The sequence below is a fragment of the Bidens hawaiensis genome, unplaced genomic scaffold (genome assembly GCF_021521415.1).
Source record: "Bidens hawaiensis isolate Kalapana, Puna unplaced genomic scaffold, B.hawaiensis_p1.1 tig00022693_1, whole genome shotgun sequence".
NCBI classification, from domain to species: domain Eukaryota; kingdom Viridiplantae; phylum Streptophyta; class Magnoliopsida; order Asterales; family Asteraceae; genus Bidens; species Bidens hawaiensis.
In genome coordinates this window covers 254289-276328 of record NW_027493547.1, presented here as the reverse complement: position 1 = coordinate 276328, position 22040 = coordinate 254289, and the positions used below count along the sequence as shown (strand labels likewise).

The 22040-nt window shown below is 38.1% G+C and overlaps 3 protein-coding genes across 3 annotated transcripts; 2 read left to right on the top strand and 1 right to left on the bottom strand.

Annotated features, from left to right (window-relative positions):
* The first annotated feature begins 6978 nt into the window (after positions 1–6978).
* On the top strand, positions 6979–9212 carry LOC143566106 (very-long-chain 3-oxoacyl-CoA reductase 1-like). The gene is made up of 3 exons (XM_077052889.1): positions 6979–7646; positions 8276–8345; positions 8951–9212. The coding sequence occupies exons 1-3, from the start codon at positions 7018–7020 to the stop codon at positions 9203–9205; spliced, it is 954 nt and encodes a 317-aa protein (XP_076909004.1). The 5' UTR covers positions 6979–7017; the 3' UTR covers positions 9206–9212.
* Positions 9213–13317: 4105 nt separating this feature from the next.
* On the top strand, positions 13318–16908 carry LOC143566121 (ultraviolet-B receptor UVR8-like). Its single transcript, XM_077052900.1, has 7 exons — positions 13318–13422; positions 13905–13949; positions 14176–14448; positions 14531–14880; positions 15239–15640; positions 15955–16345; positions 16452–16908. The coding sequence occupies exons 3-7, from the start codon at positions 14233–14235 to the stop codon at positions 16692–16694; spliced, it is 1602 nt and encodes a 533-aa protein (XP_076909015.1). The 5' UTR covers positions 13318–13422; positions 13905–13949; positions 14176–14232; the 3' UTR covers positions 16695–16908.
* Positions 16909–17531: 623 nt separating this feature from the next.
* On the bottom strand, positions 17532–21804 carry LOC143566120 (T-complex protein 1 subunit epsilon). The gene is made up of 9 exons (XM_077052899.1): positions 21594–21804; positions 19552–19870; positions 19133–19481; positions 18855–18987; positions 18712–18764; positions 18492–18594; positions 18212–18378; positions 18023–18136; positions 17532–17858 (listed from the first exon to the last, which is right to left on the bottom strand). Exons 1-9 carry the CDS (start codon positions 21790–21792, stop codon positions 17688–17690), a joined length of 1608 nt encoding a protein of 535 aa, XP_076909014.1. The 5' UTR covers positions 21793–21804; the 3' UTR covers positions 17532–17687.
* Positions 21805–22040: the final 236 nt, after the last annotated feature.

Genomic DNA, 22040 nt, shown 5'->3' with positions numbered 1-22040 from the left:
GCTAGACGCCCCAACCCCAAACATACTTGCTGAACCGACCGGGGGCGAGGTGGTCGCCGGTGCCGGAGGCGCGGTTGAAGCCGCCGTCGTAGGAACCAACGGAGGTGAACTCACCGGAGGTGAACTCACAACCGTGGTCGCCGCTGCGGAAGAGACCACAGAAAAACTCACCGCCGGCTCAGTGAAAGAATCAGTGAATATGGCACTGACAACCGGCGGAGACGTTGTCACAGTTGGAGCAGTTGCCTCAACCGAGTGAGCAACTGAACCAACTGAAGCAGGCGCAGCCGCCTGGGTCATCGCCTCAGGTAGGTTGACCAAACCTACCATCATGGGTCCGGAGGTGCTCTTCCCCGCTCCACCCTGGAATGCGGTAGCATCCACGCCTACACGAAGACAAGATATATAAGTATAATGGCGGAAAGATATGAAGTTAAAAGTAAAGGAAGTTGTACTCACGAGTCCTCTTGAGCTTGAAGGTACGAACAGGCGGGGACGAACCCGATGGAACCGGCCACTTTGCGCCGGTCACCGTCGCTGTACTGGGCTGCCCGGAGGTGACAGCCGTCTCAACCTCCGGAGCAGTGATCTGAACACCACCAGGGTTCCCCGCCACCTCCTCGCTTTCGGTCTCTGAGTCAGACCGATTCACCGGATCGGTAGTGGAGGCAACCTTCGCCTTCCCCTTCCCGCCAGCAGCCTTCTTCTTCCTTACGAAGAATGGACCATCTGCGGATTCCTCATCAGAAGATGACAAGATTAGAGGAATTCCCGTAGAGGTTTGAGCATTGAGAGGGCGAGGGTCAAAAAGTTCTTTACCTGGCCGCCTGGCGCTCAGGATCTCGTGGCCCGGCGGGTAGACCTCCACGAACCGATCCGCCTTTTGCTCAAGGATGGGCAACTCGTTCTCATCTAGAGCACGAGTACCCAACCGAGCGGGACCATCAGCCTCCCGCGGATGCAGGAGGGACTGCAAGTCGTTTCCCTCTGAAAACAAAAAGAAAAAACGGTTAGAGCAAAAACCCTAAATTAACGGATAATATGAAGCATACCGTAAGGGACAGAGTTCAAACCGTATTCGAGGACGATGGGAATCTGTGACGCCTCCTTCCACACCCGGCTCATCCCGAGCATCACCATCCCGGACTCCGCAAAGCGGTAAACCGGAGACTGGATCCGGGAAACCTTGGAGAACCATTCCGCCTCCTGGTAGTTGGAGGCGTGAAGGTTCGGGAGAGCTCTCCTGTTCTTGAAAGTCATCGCAATAGGGACGACACGGGCAGAGATGTAAAAGAACTCCCGCTTCCAAGACCGAAGACTGCGCTCGGTAGCACAAATCTTCAAACCCTTGATCCGGGTGACCAAGGTATACCACCCCTGGATGCACCTCCAGGAATAGAAGGTCATTAGGCGGTCAACATGGGGCTCCACACCCAGAATGAGACACACCCACTCGAAATGGCGGATCTTGGCGATCGCCATTGGGTGTACCTCAGTCAGATGCACACCGTGTCTCTCCAGAACACGGTATACAAACTTCGTCAATGGGAACCTGAGATTCCCATAGACGAAGAATGCAGCGTACACCTCTATCTTGCCCTTGGGGGCATCGTACACCGTCTGATGAGGTGCAGGAAACTCAGGCTCGAAAGGCTCGAGCATGAACTTCCTGACGATGTACTGATAGAGGTCGGCCGGAAGAGCACACTGGCACTCGCCAGCAGTACTCTTGTCATCCTTGTCCGACGTGGACGACTGATTATCGGCATACACGTCAGACTCCTCGGCGGTAGCCTCAAGATCATGAACAGAAGACATGTTTTGGATGTAAAGAAGAACGATTTCAGGAGAATGCTCGACAGAAAAGTTAGAGTATTCGCCGGAAATCGTTTAAAAGAAGAAGAGAGGTGAAACTGTGAGTTGAGATGCAACCTATCCTCCCTTTATATACTCATCGCAATGAATGTGATAAATTTAATGCGGAAGAGAGAGGAAAACACTGGTGCAATGAAACTATGACACGTGGAAAAAGCAAGCTGGCAACAGCTGTTGACAGGACGCGTGCCGTAAACTTCGCGGCCACGCGCCCGAAAACTCGCGCCCACGCGCCTGAAAAAGCGTCTGGAATGACCATATACTGTCACGTCGCCATAACTTCCTGCACGTCCTGACACTGCCAGAAGAAACCGTCGGACGACGTTTCAACAGTTTGGACTGTTCTTATCCTTTCACCAACTCTTCGAATTTCAAAAAGATTCAAAAAGATTCAAAAGTAAGCGGGACTATACCCCTTACCTTGGCAACCAAGTAATTATAAGACAGGTGCGAGTACAGTGTTAAGGAAAAACCCTTCACATACTTAGCACCTGCAGGGAATTGAAGCCAAGAATACCTCGGCAACCAAGTAACTATAAGACGGGTGCGGGTACAGTGTCAAGGCAAAACCCTTCACATACTTAGCACCCGCAGGGAATTGAAGCCAGGAATACCTTGGAAGTAAAGTAACTATAAGACGAGTGCGGGTACAGTGTCAAGGCGAAACCCTTCACATACCTAGCACTCCGCAGGGAATTGAAACCAAGAAGGATCTTCTGGGCCATGCTTGCGGAAAAGGGAATAACATCCCCGCATAGCGGGAACGTCGAGAACTAGATTGTTTGAAGCTCCAAGATGGAATTGGTTGTTTTAACATAATTGATCACTATGTTCAAAACTACCAAAATCTCAGGGAGAATCTACACAAGTGGAACTCAACGCTCCTGACTTGCGAGGAGGTTACAGACCTACCCGCATCATACCCAAAGATCAAGCAGAAAAGTCGGGAATTTCTGCACGTGACATTAGGACTTCCGCGGGAAGAATCCCCATGGAAAACCTTAAAACTAAAACCTTTTTCAAAACCCTTTGCTTAAGTCCAAAAGTTCACCTCACTTATTAACTATTCATGAGAAGAACATTGGACTGGGGGGACTTGAAGAGGTAGGTCCCAGCAGAGCCCAGTTGGACCCGCAAGACTCACCTCAAAGAGGGACGTCTGCGCAGTTGAACCCGCAAGACTCACCTTCAACAGGGACGTCTACGCAAAGGCTAAACTCGCAAGACTCACCTTGAAGAGACGTCTGCGCAGAAACCAACTGGATCCGCAGGACCCACCATGCTCAGAGACGTGACGTCCTTACGCGCAGTACGCAAGCTGTTCCCGCAGGAAAAGCCTCCCAATGGTCGACGTACTCCGTCTGTTCCCGCAGCAACGGATACTAGCCATCAGGGAAGGCTACCCGCGCAGCAAGGCTACACGCACAAGGCACTTAACTCTTAAATAATTCAGTAATGTCACCTGAAGAAGGAGTGAGCAAGCCGGGAACACTCCCGCACAAAGCCGGGAACACTCCCGCACAAAGCCGGGAACACTCCCGCACAAAGCCGGGGACACTCCCTCACAAATGAGCCAGTCCGTACGATACTGGAGGATCTTTTATACTGTACCTGACGAGGTATGGATAAAAGATTTGACCAAAGATACGACAGCTCACTGACAACAGTATGACGAGCAGCACGCTCTTGTACTGTATGTCACTATCAGCCGCTGCCTACTCACCAACCTGTCGGAGGATGTGCGTAGCCTGCAGTTGGTGGAACAGGAATAGTACACAGCCGGCCTGGTCACTATCAGCCGCTGCCTACCCACCAACCACCAGCATGGCACGTGCGTAGCCCACAGTTGGCAGAACAGGAATACTATTCAGCCGGCTGTACCTTCTTGGAAACCTACATTCGGCTATAAATACTCCAACACCTTGGAATGGTATGGACACATTACATTATCTGATATCTCATTATCTTATCTTCTCTAGCAATCTCTTAATATACACTTATATTCAAGAGCAATCTAGTCTGATTCTCACGCCGGAGGGTGGTCACAAAGAGGTACCCCCCTTCTCAGTGACGAGCTCACGGTGTCTGTTTTGCAGGTATGTTCTCAGTGACGAGCTCACGGTGTTTCTTCACGGTGTCTGTTTTGCAGGTCATCAGAAGAACAACCATCTTTGCCGGAACTAACCCTCGTGGGAAACATCTATTTAACCCCCAGATTATCTGTAATCTGCCAGGGGTCGATTAGTGTTTCTTCATAAAGTCTCTATTTACCATCTATGGGAAACATCTATTTACCATCTTTTGGAACTTTACAAATTTACGGGCTTTCCAAAGGATAAAGCAAAGATGTTTCATGTGGCTTCTCATAACACTTTGGAGTATATGAAAGACTAGGAATGAGCTGGTTTTTAATGGGAGGCTAGTTCGTTTGGCTAATGTGGTGGGGTGCATAAAGTCTCTTGCTTCCTTATGCATAAAAAAACCGTTCAAGACAGGGTGTGCTCACTTGGAAAAATTAAAGAAGTTTTATAGTGTAGTAATGCATTACATCTTAGTGATTTGAGGTTGTAAATTTAGTATTTGGACATGTATATATAAATCTTTTAGTTGGTCATTCAAAAAAAACGAACCACGCTTCTTTCTAGAGTTTTATTTGTTTGTTTGATATTCAACGCAAGGTGCGAACTTAGTAGCGTGAATTTAGAGGCTACATAATAAAAAGACAACGAAACGAACATCTTTAACCAATAACACGATTATATTCAGATCTCCTCTTTCATTTGCTAGAACGAGTACATCGAAATAAAAAAAATGACGTCTGTCGCAACCTAGATTTGATCTCGCTAGTTATTTACATTATTGTTATCTTATTTTATTTTGGAATCTTTTTAAAAAGTTTTTTTTTTATTTTTTTTTCTTAACAAAAATTAAAAAACGTAGAATTCATGCACCATGATTAGGAGATGACCAATTCCTCACATTCTTCTGTTCTTCATGTCCTCATACTATTCATAAAAGATTTTGTTGTTCCAACTAATTCCACCAGCCACCAACTGTATTTGTATTTATAGTGGATGATTGGGATTTCTTATTTTTATTTTTTAGAATAAAAAAAACCCGTTTAAAACGGGATGTGTTAACTTGAGAGAATTGAAGAAGTTTGGTAGTATAGTAATGTATTACATCTTAATGTTTTGATGGTTGTAAATTTGGTTATTTTTGACCCAATTGCACACACATATACAAATACACTATTTTGTTATTTTTTTAGGACTGCGACTTTCTTATATTTAGGCTACCGCACTCTTCAAATTGGGAGAGCCCCGATGTCACACTCTGGTCAGACTATGTTGTCTTAACCGGACCCACGCTGGCTTCAGAGTTTGGCTTGGGGGTTCCCTCAGGAAACCATACCGCCGACTGCCACTTGACAGCCGTTGTGCCATCACAAGAGCAGAACTCTCTGGCGTAACACACGGTTGGACGAAAACCCGGGTGGGCTCAGGATTCAAACTGACAACCTTTGCACAAGGGCTAGCTCAAATCCTTCATTGCCAAACCACCCAAATATGACACAAGTGAGATTCGAACTTGAGTCTTCACCGAAAAACCCAAACCTCTTACCACTAGGCCACAAGTGGGGGATTAATACACTATTTAGTTGGTCAATAAAAAAAACAACCACACTTTTTTCCGAGTTTTATTTTTTTGTTTGGCATCCGACGAAATGCACGAGCTTAGTAGCATGAATTAGATGTTACATAATAAAAAAAAACACCAAAACAAACATGTTTTACCTATACCACGACTATATTCAGATCTCTCTCATTTGTTATAATAACTACATCAAAATCAAAAAAGTTTACGCTTGTCGCAACCCAGGGTTTGATCTTGCTGGGTTATTTACATTATTGTAATATAAATAAGTATCGCCTTATGATTCCTCTATTTCCGGTTGATGAGATATGTCCTGTTTGTCGTAAGGCGTGTTTAGACTCATATGGGGAGCACGCGGTGCACTGTAAAGAGCTCCCGGGGTTCAAGTACCGACACGATCTGGTTAGGGATGTGCTCTTTGATATATTCAGGCGAGCTGGAATTTCTGTTAAAAAAGAAGCACCTGTGAATTTCCTGACTGACCCGTCAGAGGGAAGATCATCTCTTCGACCGGCAGACATTTTGGTGTTTGGATGGATAGGAGTGAAACACGTGTGTGTGGATTTAACAGGGGTTTCTCCTTTGGTGGGCTTAGGGAGTAGTGGTTTCGCGGTCGGTCAAGCCGCATTAAAAGCTGTGTCAGGTAAGGTGGCAGAACATGAAAATGCGTGTCTTGACAACCAACATGTATTTATTCCTTTTGCTTTTGACACTTTTGGTTTCCTCGCGCCTGAAGCTGTGGAGCTACTTACCCATATTCAGCGGGTCATGCATAGTAATGTTATGACTCCAAGATCAGCAAATATAGTTTTTAAAAGATTTGGTTTTGCGATTCAAAAAGGGGTAGTGGCGCAGCTTGTTGCCCGCTTGCCTTCTGTTTCGATGTAATCCAAAAGATATAAATATATATTAAGACCTTTTTTTAATTTTTTGTTTTGTTTTCTTAACAAAAATCAAAACACACAGAATTCATGCACCATGATTAGGGGATGACCAACTCCTTAAATCTTCATGTCCTCTCATATAATCATATAATATTATATAAGACTGTCACATAAACTTCACACACAATCATAGATTTTTACACACTATTTTTCGTTTATATGACTCGTACAGAGCTGCACGGGCCGTTTAAGCTGCAAAAAGTTGTTTTTTTTGTTTTTATGTCCCCTCCGTATACTTATCGGTCATGAATAAGAATGAGGATATTCAACACTGGTAACCATACCAAATTTTGAATTTTCGATATCGATACCGGTACAATTTAATACAGTACCAGTAATTCTTGAATTTTATATGAAATACCGGTACCAAATAATTTCAAATTTATGTACCGGAACCTTCCCGATCTCATCCATTCGTCACCTTATGCATGAAGATCTTAATAGAGTTATAGTTCCAACTAATCCCACCAGCCACCAACTGTATTTATACTCTTTCATCTACAAAACCCACCTTCAAGATCCAATCTTTATCCAAATCAAGATGTTCTTCACACTCTCACAAACCCAACCTTTATGGCTTACAACCCTATTCCTCTTAGGACTCTTATCATTTCTCAAGTCTTCAGCCTCAATCCTCAAATGGGTCTACACCAATTTCCTCCGACCCGCCAAAGACCTCAAGAAATACGGATCTTGGGCACTCGTAACCGGATCCACCGACGGCATCGGTAAAGCTTTCGCCTTTGAATTAGCCAAACAGGGTCTCAATTTAATCTTGGTGGGTCGAAACCCTAGCAAATTAGAAGCTGTTAGCTCAGAAATCAAATCAAGATTCTTGAAAACCCAGATCAAACAAGTGGTTTTTGATCTTTCTGGTGATTTGTCTGATGGAATCAAGAGCATTAGTGAAGCAATTGATGGGTTGGATGTTGGGATCTTGATTAATAATGCGGGTGTTTCGTACCCGTATGCGAGGTTCTTTCATGAGGTGGATGATGAGTTGTTGACTAATTTGATTAAAGTCAACATTGAGGGGACTACTAGAGTGACTCAAGCTGTGTTGCCTGGGATGTTGAAGAGGAAAAGAGGTGCAATTGTGAATATTGGGTCGGGTGCGGCTATTGTTATCCCGTCGGATCCGCTTTATGCAGTTTATGCTGCTACGAAAGCGTAAGATTTCGATAAAGATTTTGTTTTTATCGATTTTGCTTATTGCATTATGAATCTTGATTAGTAGTAGGGGTGTAAACGAGCCAAGATTGACTAGTATTGAGCTTGGCTTGGCTATAGGGTTGTTCACGAGTCGAGCCAGGGTGGTTTCGAGCTCGGGCTTGAAATTAAACTAGGCAAGTCAGCTAGGCTCTAGCTCGATTTTGAAGTTAAATGAGCTTAAGATCGAGCCAACGAGCGGAGTCTGGGTCGATTTTGGCTCGGTTACAAAAATGAGCCAAATCAGCTCAGGATGTTTTAAATCAAGTTTTTTTAGCTAGTTTTATTCGAGCGAGCCGAACAGCCCTAGGGTAACTTATAGAGAGCTCGGCTTGGGCTTGGCTTGTTTATTATTTATTAATTAATTTACATATATATTTTTTAGTTATAATTTTATATATTACATAATATATATTATACAAAAGTTATATAAATATAGACTTGTTTCGACCAGCAAAAGCTTGGGCACGTTTGTTAAACAAGATTATTTTTAGGCTGAAGTTCGTTTAAGCCTTGGCTAGATTCAAGCTTTTTTATTGCTTTATGTATCTTGATTAGTGCTAATTGATGTCTTTTGTTCATTTGTTTAGGTATGTTGATCAGTTTTCGAGGTGTCTTTATGTTGAATACAAGAATAGTGGCATTGATGTGCAGTGCCAGGTACATATTTGTCATGATGCTTTATTAATTTGCATTTTGGGTTGGTTAGTTACTTAGTTTAGTCGCATATTTGTTAGGATTAAAACACACGAACTGAACAAACACAAGAATTTAACGTGATTCGGTCTAAACTGACCTCCCACATTTTATTTTGAGTGACAATTTTGACTACAGGACATGAGAAATATATAGAGATAAATAACTTCATGATTAAGAAATCACTAAACGGGCTGGGCTTAGGGCCCAAGAGGCATACTAATCGAACAATATTTGCATGTTAGATTCTTCAACTTTGCATTTAACTTGTTTTAGAGGCGTATTTGTTTGTAAGAAACCAAATTTCATACACATAATTACATTGTTCGTTCATTAGTCTACACACACGCTATCTTTGCTAGTATTATGATATTGTGCTATGAAATTTTGGTGATATTCGCCTTTTGTTTCATTTAAGTTTCTATAGGCTTTATACAATAGAAATCTAAGTCATACAATAACATCCGACCACTCGTACCAACCAGCCTCGTTAGACTATGTGTAGTGGTTTAACTAAAAAGTGAATAAAGGTGACTGCTGTTGGCTTATATTTGAAAACTATTGTACAGGTCCCGTTATACGTTGCAACAAAGATGGCGTCAATCAAGAGATCTTCCTTTTTCGTACCGTCTGCAACAGGATACGCGAAAGCAGGGCTGAGGTGGTTAGGGTACGAGCCTCGTTGCACACCGTACTGGCCCCACTCTGTCATATGGGCTTTGCTTTACTCGTTGCCAGAATCCGCCGTCGATGCTTGGAGATATAATTTCTGCCTCAAAATCAGAAAGAGAGGACAACTCAAGGATTCAAGGAAGAAAGAGTAATCATATGATATTTGCTCTGTTTTTTTTAATTATTATTTATTTTTCTGTAATTTTACTTTATCAGTGAATTCAGTTTGGTTTTTTTGTGGATGATAAACAAGATAATTTTAATAGTGTCGTTTGCTCATTTTGTTAATTTAACTTTAAAATGTTATTTCGTTTTACTGAAATGGGATTTCGAACGAGTATAATATTGAAACTTTAAACTCGCCTCGTCAAATTAATCTAGCGATAGGTTTTGTCCGAGCTAAGCTAGAGATTGACTATTATTCCCTTAAGTTTGATCTATCCAAACTTGAGCAACTTATTTTTTGCCTGACTCGTTAATACACCCCTACTAGGAGTGTGAAAAAAAAGAACGGAAAACCACAATCCGAAGCCAAACCATATGCGTGATAAAAAGAAAAATCGATCCCACTTGCAAATCCAGTTCGTATATCGGTCAGTGACAAAAAAATCCAAATCTGAATTAACCGATCGATTAAACCGTTATCCAAACCGATAAACTTTTAACTCCTATTAAAAGATGGGCCTTTGTACTCTTAGTCTCTTATTATATTGTTGTGGGCCTTGTGGCCTTGTGTAAGAGGCATTATTTATACCTACTATACCTTTGCCACTTTAAGCCCAAAATCTAGCCTTGAAAGATCTAACCCCAAAAGGCCAGCCCAACCTTCAAAGCCGGATGAGCCCAAAAACTTTCTCAAACCATAGAAAATAAATTAAAGAAAATGAAAAACTCCTTTCTAAAATAAGACCAACTTATCAAAGTCTTAAAATGAGTTTATCAAGTTAAAAAAAAAAATAGAAGCTCAAAAATGATTCCATTAAAAAGTCAGTTGTAGCAAAAACCTAAAAATAGAGTATTTTTAGTCATGTAATAAAAAAAGTACGTTATTTTAGATAGAACTTATACTTTAATAAAATTTATATTGCCATGTAGACAAAAGAAATTAAAAGATGTATATTCAGATTTATATAAATATTATAAATTGTTAACGTTTTATTAGAAAAATGAAAAAAAATCACTATATGTGTACAATTATTTTGGCTCTTATAATAATAAATTTACAAAAAAAAAAAAAACTTAGCTTGCCTTTATTTGATCTTGTTTAGCCTATAATTAATAACATAAAACCAATGGATCATATATAGCTGTTTTTATTATTTATTTTTAAGTTTAATGATTCATTTGCATGTTAGACAGATGCATTAATTGTGTTGTGTCATCTTTAAAAGAATTTTGTCCAAGTAGCTAGCTTTATCTTCATGTTAACCATACAATCTTCCAAATTAAGTTGCACTCAAATACTGACTTTTCTAACCCTATAACATTAAAAGCATATGAAAACAACTGCATTCCTTGATGGCATGGGTTAGAATAATCACGTACATTCATTCATTTTCTTCTATAACCAAATTCCAAAGCCTGTCACTTTAATCTCTAACATGATTTCTTTCACTAGATGTTTTTATTTGTTGTTAATGTGAGAGTCTAATATCTAATCTAACATGATTTATTTGCTAGTAATGTTGTTAGACTATTTCCAACTAGTCGCAATTGAGGCGCCCGTGGAGAGGGGTAGAAGAAAGAGAGGGGAGGCAAGAGGATGCCGACGTAGATGGGAGAGGCACGCGTGGCTGCCCTTGCACAAGGGCGCACCCATGACGGTTTTGTGAGAGGGAAAGGAGAGAGATGGGTTTTGGCATGGAGATGTGTCCCATAAGAGATAGTCTTATTTTAATCAATTGAAAGTATGGTTCAATGATTTTTTTTCTCGTTTTCTAAAAAATTAATAATAAATTGAGAGTCAAGCTCTACAAAATAAAAATAAATAAATAAAAAAACCCAACAGTGTTGGTTAACCATATTTAAAAAATGAATTTTAATAATCCAAACTATTACTCGTTGGTCGATAATAACTAATACTGACAATTTGCTAGCTTGCTCACCATCCAACTTTCTTTTTTTGGCCAAGGACAGTCTCAAACTCTCAGTGGCATTGAATCATGAATTTAAAATCGACTCACAAATTGATTCCTATAAACATAAACAGTGAGGAATAAGTAAAAACCGACACATGGAGTGGTTACCACTGTTTTCTTCAATTAAAGGTTAGAGATTCAAATTCTATTTCTGGTGACCTGATCTAAGAAATCATTTGAGAAAAAGAAAACAAAAAACCAGTGTAAGAAGAAAGAGAAAAAAAAGAAAAGATGACGTCACCCATAACATGATGGATTGCCGTCTACGTCAAGTTTCATGGAGTATCTTAATTTCCCGGTCGACGAACAAATAAATGGAGGATGATTCTATTAATAATGAAATATATAGGTGTAAAGGTTGTCAGTTATCTTTCAAACAAGTGATTGTTTGTTTAAATCATTATAATAATATAATTTACCATTAAGTAACACCAAATAAGTATTGGTACAATTTCCCACCCTCAAACTTAAAAACATTTCACTTTTGACCTATTAATAATGTAGGAAAAAAATATGAATTTGAGCATCATAATTTGAGCATTTGAATTTTGATTTGTTTGGTAAAATTAAAGTATCTTGTTGTAAAACAACATAAATAATTATATTATGTATCCTAGACGTGAAAGACTGAATATTTCAGATCATGCAATACGAATATCATTGTTTTTAAGTATTTAGCAGTATGTTAGTTTGTCATTAAAAACATAATAATATTATCTTGTATTTACAAAACACTTTTATGTGGTGTGTATCAATGTATTGATCCTTGTCTCGTCAATTGCATGATTAGAGTCAGTCCACTATCCAAGCCAGATATAAGATGATAGAAAAGTATATTTTTAAGGTTTAGAAGAAATTCACCTGTTATTACGGGAGATTTCGGGAATTTTGTTAAAGTTGGTAGTTTTTTATGGGTCAATCTTTTAAATTCTCATGCGATTGATGATACACAATATGATAATAATGATGATAAGAGCTATAAGCTTGGCATCGTTGTATTTGTATCGTGCAGTTGCTCGATGAGATTGATTTGGTTTTCGAGATGTTGAAGAGGATGTCAATGTAAAAGAGTGTAAAACTAAAGGGTTGTTAATGAAAGTATCTAGTTTTGAATAGTTGTGGAATAAAATAATAAAAGAAGAAATGGAATATCTTTTACTCTTATCCATGAATATTACAATTTCTAATTATTAATATCATCATACAATTCTTTATATGTTACTAAGAAATATATTATACTTGACAAATCTAGCATATTTAAATTGCTTCTAATGTTTTCAATTACATTTCAAATATGGTTCATATAAGATGATCTATATATTTAATTAGATAGTTGATTGTGATTATTCAAAGATTTTACATTTTAAACAAAGAGGCGTTTGGTTCATAATTAGTTATCAATAAATTAGAATATGTCAAAAGAATTGAAATCAAAAGAATTAATATTTGTTAAAAATTTTAGAATTATAAGTAAACAAGAATGGTAAAGAAACTGAAATTTCGAACACATTTGGTTGATAAATAATTACGTATGATTTCCAACTATTTAGATAACATTGGAATGTGGTAGCGGAGGTAATGAGGCGGAATGTTGATGGCAACGAGCCAACGACCATGATGGTGGTGGCTACAACAGTAGATTTCTAAGATTTCTAAGTTTATTAATTCCAATCTATTTATTATTTGAAAGAAAAGTTAACTTCTACGTAAATTTTTCAATGCATTTTAAATCTACGAATGAAGAGGATTGGGTTTTCGTTTTCGATTGTTATAAATGCATAGTGATACCGTAACGAACCGATCCGATATCGATCAAATTTCCTCTGTTTTCCTGTCGCAACACACCGATTGTGTACCACTAAATGTATTTTATAACCAACTAGTAAAAAATCTATAAGTACTCTTATCTAATTGTATCCAAACTAAAACATAAAAAACCCGATTAACACAACATAATCTGACGACATGACACATAAGAAAGTCGCTTTTTAAGAAAACAGAAAAAGAAATATTAAGAGACGTATACAACAAAACTGGATTTGACCCTCCATCCATCCATTGCAAGATTAATACAACACACAAACAACAACAACAACAACAAAACCTCCATCCTTATTTATCATCTATTCTTTCTTTCATTTCAATCAATAAAATCCCATTTTCTCTCAAGAACCCTTATATTTGATCATCACCAATTTCATTCTAATTCCATAAAGTTTCCATTTTTATTGGTGGGTCTTCAAGAAAACTTATTATTCTTGTTTTCTTTTATCTTTGATCATCATAAATGTGCAATCTTTATCTCATCTGATTGAAATTTAAAGTACCCAATTTCTTATTTCTTTAACTTGTTTAATAATATCTGATGAAGATCAAGATTATGTATGTTTATAATTGATCAAGAATTTGTCTTTAATTCATTGTTTTCAAGATTCCAAGAATTGTTAGATGCTTTGATTGAAAATTATCTTTTTTTTTTGGGATATGAATGGAATATCTTTCCGTGAAGCAATTGTATTGGTTCATATCATGTTTTTAAATAACCTTTTGTCTCCTTTATTTGAATTTGTTAAATCATGTTCCCTGAAATTATTTTATCAAATTTAGTATAATTTCTGAATCTGAATATTATTATATGCAATGGGTGTGTTTTTACTTTTTAGATTCCATTTTTATTATTGTTTCTGATTCTAAATTTGTTGTCTTTTTGTAGTTTTTGGGACTTGAGGGTTCTGCATTAAGCAATATTTCAAGGTATGTCATTTGTTTTCTAATTAATCGAGTTTTCGGATTGTGTTTCTGCAACGGAATATTATAATCCATTGCAATGATCCATATCTAAACACCCCTATAGATTGTATGTAGAAATTAAGGTTTTTGTTAAGGAGATAATGTTATTCGAGTAGTTTTCAGACCGAAAAATAACGAAAAACAATAATGTGGTTATTTTTTTAACATATTTTGATGTGACTGGATTCTAGCAGTTAATCTTCTCATCTTGATTAATTAGGGCACCGCACTGCAGTGCTTGAGCAGTGCCCATGGATGCCACCACGAGTGGAACGCCAAGTATTCAATACCACAACACTACCGAACAACCCGTGCCCGGTCCCACGAGCCTGTCATTCGACCGACAAACCCGACATTGTTTTGGAGATGCAACACCAGGAGATTTTCCATTATCTGCAAACCCTTCAATTGTCCTTCATGTTCTCACTGGTTGCAATCTTGATCCACAAGATTTAGCAAAACTAGAGGCAAGTTAACATTTTTATATATTTAAAAGATAAAAAGATTTTAACCCAATATTTATTTGTGAAAAAATGTTCCTTTTTGCAGGCTACATGTTCTTTCTTTAGGCAACCTGCCCATTTTGCCCCTGATCATCAACTCTGTTTATCGGAGCTTGCAGCTCTTGATATGTGCCAAAAAAGAGCGATTTTTAAACCGATGAGTTTAGAAAAGCGCGAAGATTTGAAATTAAGATGCGGGGGTTCTTGGAAGTTAGTTTTAAGATTCTTGTTGGCTGGAGAAACATGTTCTAGAAGGGAAAAGTCTCAGGCCATAGCCGGGCCGGGCCACAGTATCGCTGTTACTTCAAAAGGTTCCGTTTATACTTTCGGGTCAAATAGCTCGGGCCAGTTAGGTCATGGAACCACCGAAGAGGAGCCTCGGCCTCGCATAATCAGGTTCAGTTGTTAATTTTGTTAATATTTGACCCATTTTATTTCTAGAGGTGGCAATATGGACGGATCATGCAGGTTTGATAACGGGTCAAAAAGGGTATTTTTGGCATATTATATCCAACATTTTGTAAATAGTTAGCATGGAAACTATAATAGCAAATTTCCTTTTTTTTTTTAAATACTAGTATACTTTTTAAATAGAAATAAGAATATTTATCAGTTAAGAATTCACTTTAAGTGACTTTTGACCCTATGGCCATAAACTATATTGACCCTTTTACCCTTTTGGTAAACTCGGTCGAAATTGCCACATTTAGTCTTTACCGATTCCCATTATATTAACGTGTTTTGTATGTTGTAGATCATTGGAAGGAATACGCATAATACACGCAGCAGCAGGGGCGGGCCGAACAATGCTAATAAGTGATTCCGGGCAGGTTTACGCCTTTGGAAAAGACTCTTTTGGGGAAGCGGAGTATGGAGTTCAAGGAAGTAAACAAGTCAACACTCCTCGAATAGTCGAGTCTTTGAAAGACATATTCGTGGTACAAGCTGCTATTGGAAATTTTTTCACAGCTGTTTTATCACGAGAAGGAAGAGTCTACACGTTTTCTTGGGGAAAGGAGAATAAACTCGGTCACCAGACCGAACCAACTGATCTTGAGCCACACCCGTTGTTGGGCCCACTTGAAAACATACCCGTGGTTCAGATCGTGGCTGGATATTGCTATCTTCTTGCTTTGGCTTGTCAACCTAGTGGCATGTGAGTTTCAATAGCTTTAGTACCTTTTAATACATGTTAAAAATTGCTTTTTAATAGTTTCAAAACTTTTGGGTTTGCATTGACCATTTTTGATGATGGGTCAAATGGGTTCGAGTCAAAATGAGTATTTTTTTTGTGCATGTTAAAAATAGACACGTGGGACAAATGGCATCGGGTCAAGATTAGACAACTGACACAAACGGTTTCAAGAACTTTTTTGTGAATAGTTTTGGTTTTTAATTTTTTACTTGCGGTCAAATGGTTCATATCAAAATGAGTGCATTTTAACCATGTTAAGTCGATTTACGAAACAGGTCAGTGTACTCAGTTGGATGTGGATTAGGAGGCAAACTAGGACATGGGACCAAAACTGATGAGAAACAGCCAAGACTAATAGAACAGTTTCAAACTTTAAACCTACAGCCCATGGTGGTTGCAGCTGGTGCGTGGCATGCAGCCGTGGTTGGGACTGATGGCAGGGTGTGCACGTGGGGGTGGGGCCGGTACGGTTGTTTAGGCCACGGGAATGAAGATTGTAACTCGGTTCCAAAAGTGGTTGAATCTTTAAGCAATGTGAAAGCTGTACATGTTGCCACAGGGGACTATACCACTTTTGTTGTTTCTAATGATGGTGATGTTTATTCTTTTGGATGTGGTGAATCGTCGAGTCTCGGCCACAATACTGCAGATGCTGATGATGCACAGGTTAGTGACATTATTAATTAATCTTTTACATTTTCCAGTTTGTGATTTTAATGCATATTTATTTTATTTTTTATTTTTTTTATATTTTTTTGTGTTTGGTACATAGGAAAATCAGCATGCTAAAATCTTGAGCCCAAAGTTAGTGACATCATTAAAGCAAATTAATGAAAGGGTGGTACAAGTGAGCCTTACAAACTCGATCTACTGGAACGCACACACGTTTGCACTTACAGAAAGCGGGGAACTATATGCATTTGGGGCGGGTGACAAAGGCCAACTCGGTGTGGAACTTGCGGTTAACCAAACCGAAAGGCCGACACCTGGACGGGTTGAGATCGATCTCAGTTAGCGGAGTCCAACGATGACTATTACTAATCTCTGAACATGATGAATTTGTTTGTTTCTGTTATTTAATTTATTTTCAGTTTGCTGTATGTTCCTTCCATGTGTAACATAGTAACAAAAGAAGGATCTGTAAAGAATGTGTAGATAGTTGGGTAGATAATGCTAAACTTGTAAATATTTCAACTGCATTTGATTTAAACAAGTTAATATTCATAAGTTGCCTGTTTTTACGATTCGTGGTTTATTATTTTTAAATTAACATGCTAACTGTGCAAATTAAGTAATGTAAATATATATACAACACAGGGTAATTTAGTGTAGATAATGTAATTACACTATGATATTTTCGTCAATTTAACTTGAGGGCATGGTTAACGACTCAGATACTCGGGCATCGTCAACCATATAATGCACGCTCACATAGTACATGACAAGTACAAGAGTTTGAAAAGGATCGTTACGTGACTGTCTTACTATCAACTTTAAAACAAGAGATACAAGTGCATTATACGATTCTTACAGTTCTTAACAGATAAATGTTTATGTGATGCATCCTATTCTTTCGCCATGTCCAAGTTCAAGTTCAACCACAGTACATAGGCCCACAAGGTCTAGTGAAATCGTGAGAAACACGACCAAATAAGTCATTAACGTGGCCCGAGAGACTTTATCGAAAGAAAAATGTGTCCCGAAAGACGTTATGGAAAGGAAAAAATGTGTAGGAAAAAGACGTTATACACAATCAACTTACAAATTTTTCAAAAATGCTAAATTGTTTTTTAAACACAATAAACAGATGCATTTATATAAAATATGCAGGTAATCAAAATCCTAAACACCAAAAGACACTAAAAACAAACTTTTCTCAAAAATAAAGAAACAAACATGACGACGAAACAAATGACAGCGACCGTAGTTTAAAACGCACACTAGGTTTTCCAACAATGAATCGGTTCTACATTGAGCAAGACTTGAAGGTACGTAGGAACCAGATATCTCAATATTCGGACGGAGAAATGACATCGTCAATCTTCAGAATCATTTTCACGACTTGTGTAGCAAGCAAAATCTGTTGTTGCTTGCCGATTAAGGTTTCAAATACGTTCTGCTCACGCATGTCATTCGTACCAGTATCGTTGCAGTCTATGCCACAGCAATGATTGTTCTCCTGCATATTTAAACCAAAAACATTAATTCTTTCTAACCAGACAAATAAACAAAAATACAAAAGATATCATCTAAATCATTTAACTAATGGAAATTGAATAATTGTTATTATAATAATAGAGAACTTATAAATACATTAAAAAAACAAACCACTGTAAAAAATACCTTAATTTGCTGGGCTTTGACTGCAGATAGTGTTTCAATGGGTTGCAAACCACTATTCTCAGCAAGAGCCATGGGGACAGAGTCCAAAGCATCTGCAAAAGCTCTGATGGCATACTGTACACAATAAACAAAAACTCAGTATAAATGGGACCCACAAAACGAAAACGCCAAAAGAGTAACGGTCAGTACCTGTTCAACTCCTGGGTATTTATCAGCAGCAGCTTCAACTGCAATTGAGCAAGAAATTTCTGCAGCCCCGCCACCATATACAACCGAGTTATTACGAATGAGATTTCTAGCCACACATAATGCGTCATGGATACTCCGTTTGGTCTCCTCTATCATCATCTTGTTACCTGATTTCTCACAAAATAACCCAAGTAAATAAACTAGCATGTTTGAAAAACGATCATTGTTGATTAACATCTTCATAAGGTTAGCTTACAATATATAAAGTTAGTTAACTTACCTCCACGAATAAAAATGGTTACAGCCTTTGAATTTGCACAATGCTCAATATAAAGCATTCGATCTTTTGTGGTACCAAATGCCTTTTCTCTAACCAAACCAGCCTGTCATTCAAAAAGATAACTATATTACAATGTAACATGTGTTTATCTCGTGCCTTTTCTATATAATACCAAACTATAAAGCATTCATATTTTCGTGTTAATTATGGTAGTAATTACCTTTCCTAGTTTTTCAGGTGTTAGTTCTTGGAACCTGGGAACAATTCTACCACCTGCACAAGACGGAATAGCAGTTATATTAACAATGTGATATCAAACAAAACTTCGTTTTAAATAGTTAATTAGTAATAGTATGCACAAACCTGTTGCTATTGCTATAAGCTCGAGTTCTACACCACCAACCCATCTGACAGCTGGCAAATTTCTGTTCATTAGTAAGTGATTTGCTTCATCATCAAACCCCCACTGACAAATTACCAAAGTTGCCCCAACATCCTGAATGAGTTAAAAGTAAGGGCGTAAAGTTCCAACAACCAATTACAAATCCAATAACTCAATTGTAAAATTGATACTTTGGAACAAAAGCAAGAAAAATGGACTGGTTTGAGTGACAAACTACTAACTAAAAAATCAATGTTACCTTGCATTTCTGAACCATGTCATCAAAGTACTTCTGCTCTTGCTTACGTAAAGTTTGAAACTTTTCAACGGTATCAATGTCAACCTTATGCTTGGTCTTAGGCTTTGGTGGCTCAAACGGGCAAGTTAAAATAGCAATTTTTGCATCTGATATTTGTTTAGGCATTTGCGGGTGGCTCATATCTTTATCCACAATAATTCCATAAATAAGTTCTGTATCTTCCAATTTCCCACCAACTTTTCCCTCCACTTTAATCAGATCTAGGTTAACATCTTTCCTCTCCAAATCAGCAACAGCCATCACACTTTTCACAGCAATCTCAGCCAGGCTACGCTTGCATCGGTTCACACTGAGAGGTACATGTTAATCAGATTACTGGCGAAACAATATAATGTTTAAAACAAATTGCACAAACTTACATTTTGGAGGATAAGGTAGTCATGCAAGTTTGAACCAAAGGTTCAATATTGGTGTCACTGAAATCAAACTTATGTGCGATTTTTTCTAAATGATCCACAATAATCCTTGAAGATATTTCAAACCCTTCTGCAATTCGAATGGGATGAATTCCACGTTCTAGAAGCTTCTCAGCCTGTTCTAAAAGTGCACCAGCCATAACAACTACACCAGTTGTTCCATCACCGATTTCATAGTCTTGACTTCGTGACAGTTCAACCATAAGCTTCCCAATTTGATTGTCAACATCCATTTGCTCCAAGATTGTTGCGCCATCATTTGCTAGAAATGAAATTAAAATTAGAAAAAGAACAAAAATAACAGTTAAAGTAACAGATGCTTCCAACTTTTATTGCAAAATTGTAGCTCAGTTCAAAACACCTAATACACACAAGATTTGTGGCTCCATTCATTATCAGGAAACATGACTTAGAAGCATAACAAGTAATCAGTATTTTACTTTTAGATGGTGATAATTGTGTAACAAATTTATGTTAAAAGTACTCTGTTTGATGAGCTCATTATGAAGCTACTTATGCATAATTCGTGTCAAATGTAGACCTTGTATACGAACCGAACAAACACAAACGGTCACCATGTTCATGTTCGTTCAATTTAACTTAACCAAGCATGGCATATAATCAAACACATTTTTTTGCTCATGTACGTTATTGTCCGTTTGTACAAAACCTAAACAAATGGTTCACAAATGTAAGCGAACACAAAAAACTTAAACGAACAAGCATAAACGAAAACAAATGAACATATTTGACCAAACATAAATGAACACAGCCAAACACAAGTTAGCATTAAATCATTAATGAACACAAACAGACAAGTCTAATACAACACAATTCATCCAAAAACACATTTAAACAAGTGATTTAAATTGCATGATTCATTCAAAATATCCATCATGATTAGGGGTGCAAACAAGTTAAGCTGCTCACAAACTACTCGAAATCAAATCCTTAAAACCTCAAAACGAGCCGAGCTTTTCAAGCTTGCGCCTTGTACGAGATGCATTTTTAGGCTCGTCGTCTCGTCGACCCTTAACGAGACCCTTGTGTATTTTTAAGTTTTACCTCTTTTGGACTTTGATGTATTAATACAAACTACACAGTCGAGCTTAGGCTTGTTTAAGGATTTTCTTAAAATATAAAAACAATTATAAACATATATAAATTAATTAAAACTTAATAAACAAGCCTAGCTTTTTCAAGCTCGAGACTCAAAAAAAGCTTGTTTAGTTATTGAACTCGAGCCTTGTATGAAAAGCTTTTTTAGGTTTGTCGAGCCTTAAAGAGCCTTGTGTGTTTTAAATTTTCACCTCTTTTGGACTTTGATTAATTAATTACACACTACACCGTCGAGATCGAGTCAAGCTTAAGCTTGTTTTAAGGATTTTCTCAAAATATATAAATATAATTATAAACGTTTATAAATTAATTAATACTTGATAAACAATCCAAGCCCTAACTTGAAAAAACAACTCACAAGCAAATGTCAAGCTTTAGAAAGAAAAAAAACTCGAGTGCTCGAGCTCTAGTAACTCAAAACAAGCTGAGAGTTAGCCTCGGCTCGTTTACACCCTTAGATCAAACAAATATAATGAAATGAACATAAACGAACATTCACAAACATAAATGAATAAACAAGACGTATGTTTTGAGTTTGTTTAATTAATACTTAATAAACCGAGCCTTAGCTTGACTAATAACTCACAAGCCGATGTCAAGCTTTAGTAAGTCAAAACTCAAGGCTCAGCTCGTTTACACCCTACGAATATAACATAAACGTGTGCTCGTGTTCGTTTAACTAAATGAACAAAACATTTTGTTCAAAAAATGTTCGGTTCGGTTACAGTGAAATGGCACTAAACAATTGAATTATCACAAACCACACCATGAACAGTAACAGTAAACCCTAGCTATCCAATTAAACCAGATCTAATAAGTAATAACAAGCGTTAAAAAGTGAAAATGAAATGAGAATAATTAATTACTGATTGTAATGTCTCCGTCGGGGCTCTGAAGCATCTTATCCATGCCTTTGGGTCCAAGCGACGTACGGAGGATGCGAGAGACGGCTACACCGGCGGCGATGTTCGCCTTCTGAGCGTCTAGACCTCTTAACCGGCTCTTGCTTTCCTGTTCACGTAGTATTATGAACGGCCGCCCGTATTCGTCGAACGCTAACGCCATTGTCGCTGCACTCAGATCCAAGGAACACTGTATGTATATGTGTGTATGTGTTGCCCTAAACCTTTTATATAGCTTCGTCGGATCGGACCTTCTTTTACCCATTCGGGTCGGGTAAACTCATAAATGAGATTTATTAGATTATCATCTGTTATGGAGGGGCTTTAGAACTTAACACCCGCTTCTGTTTGATCAACAAAATTCTTTTCCCCGGTTTTGTTTGGTTTCGGTTTGGTTAACCGTTTAGAACC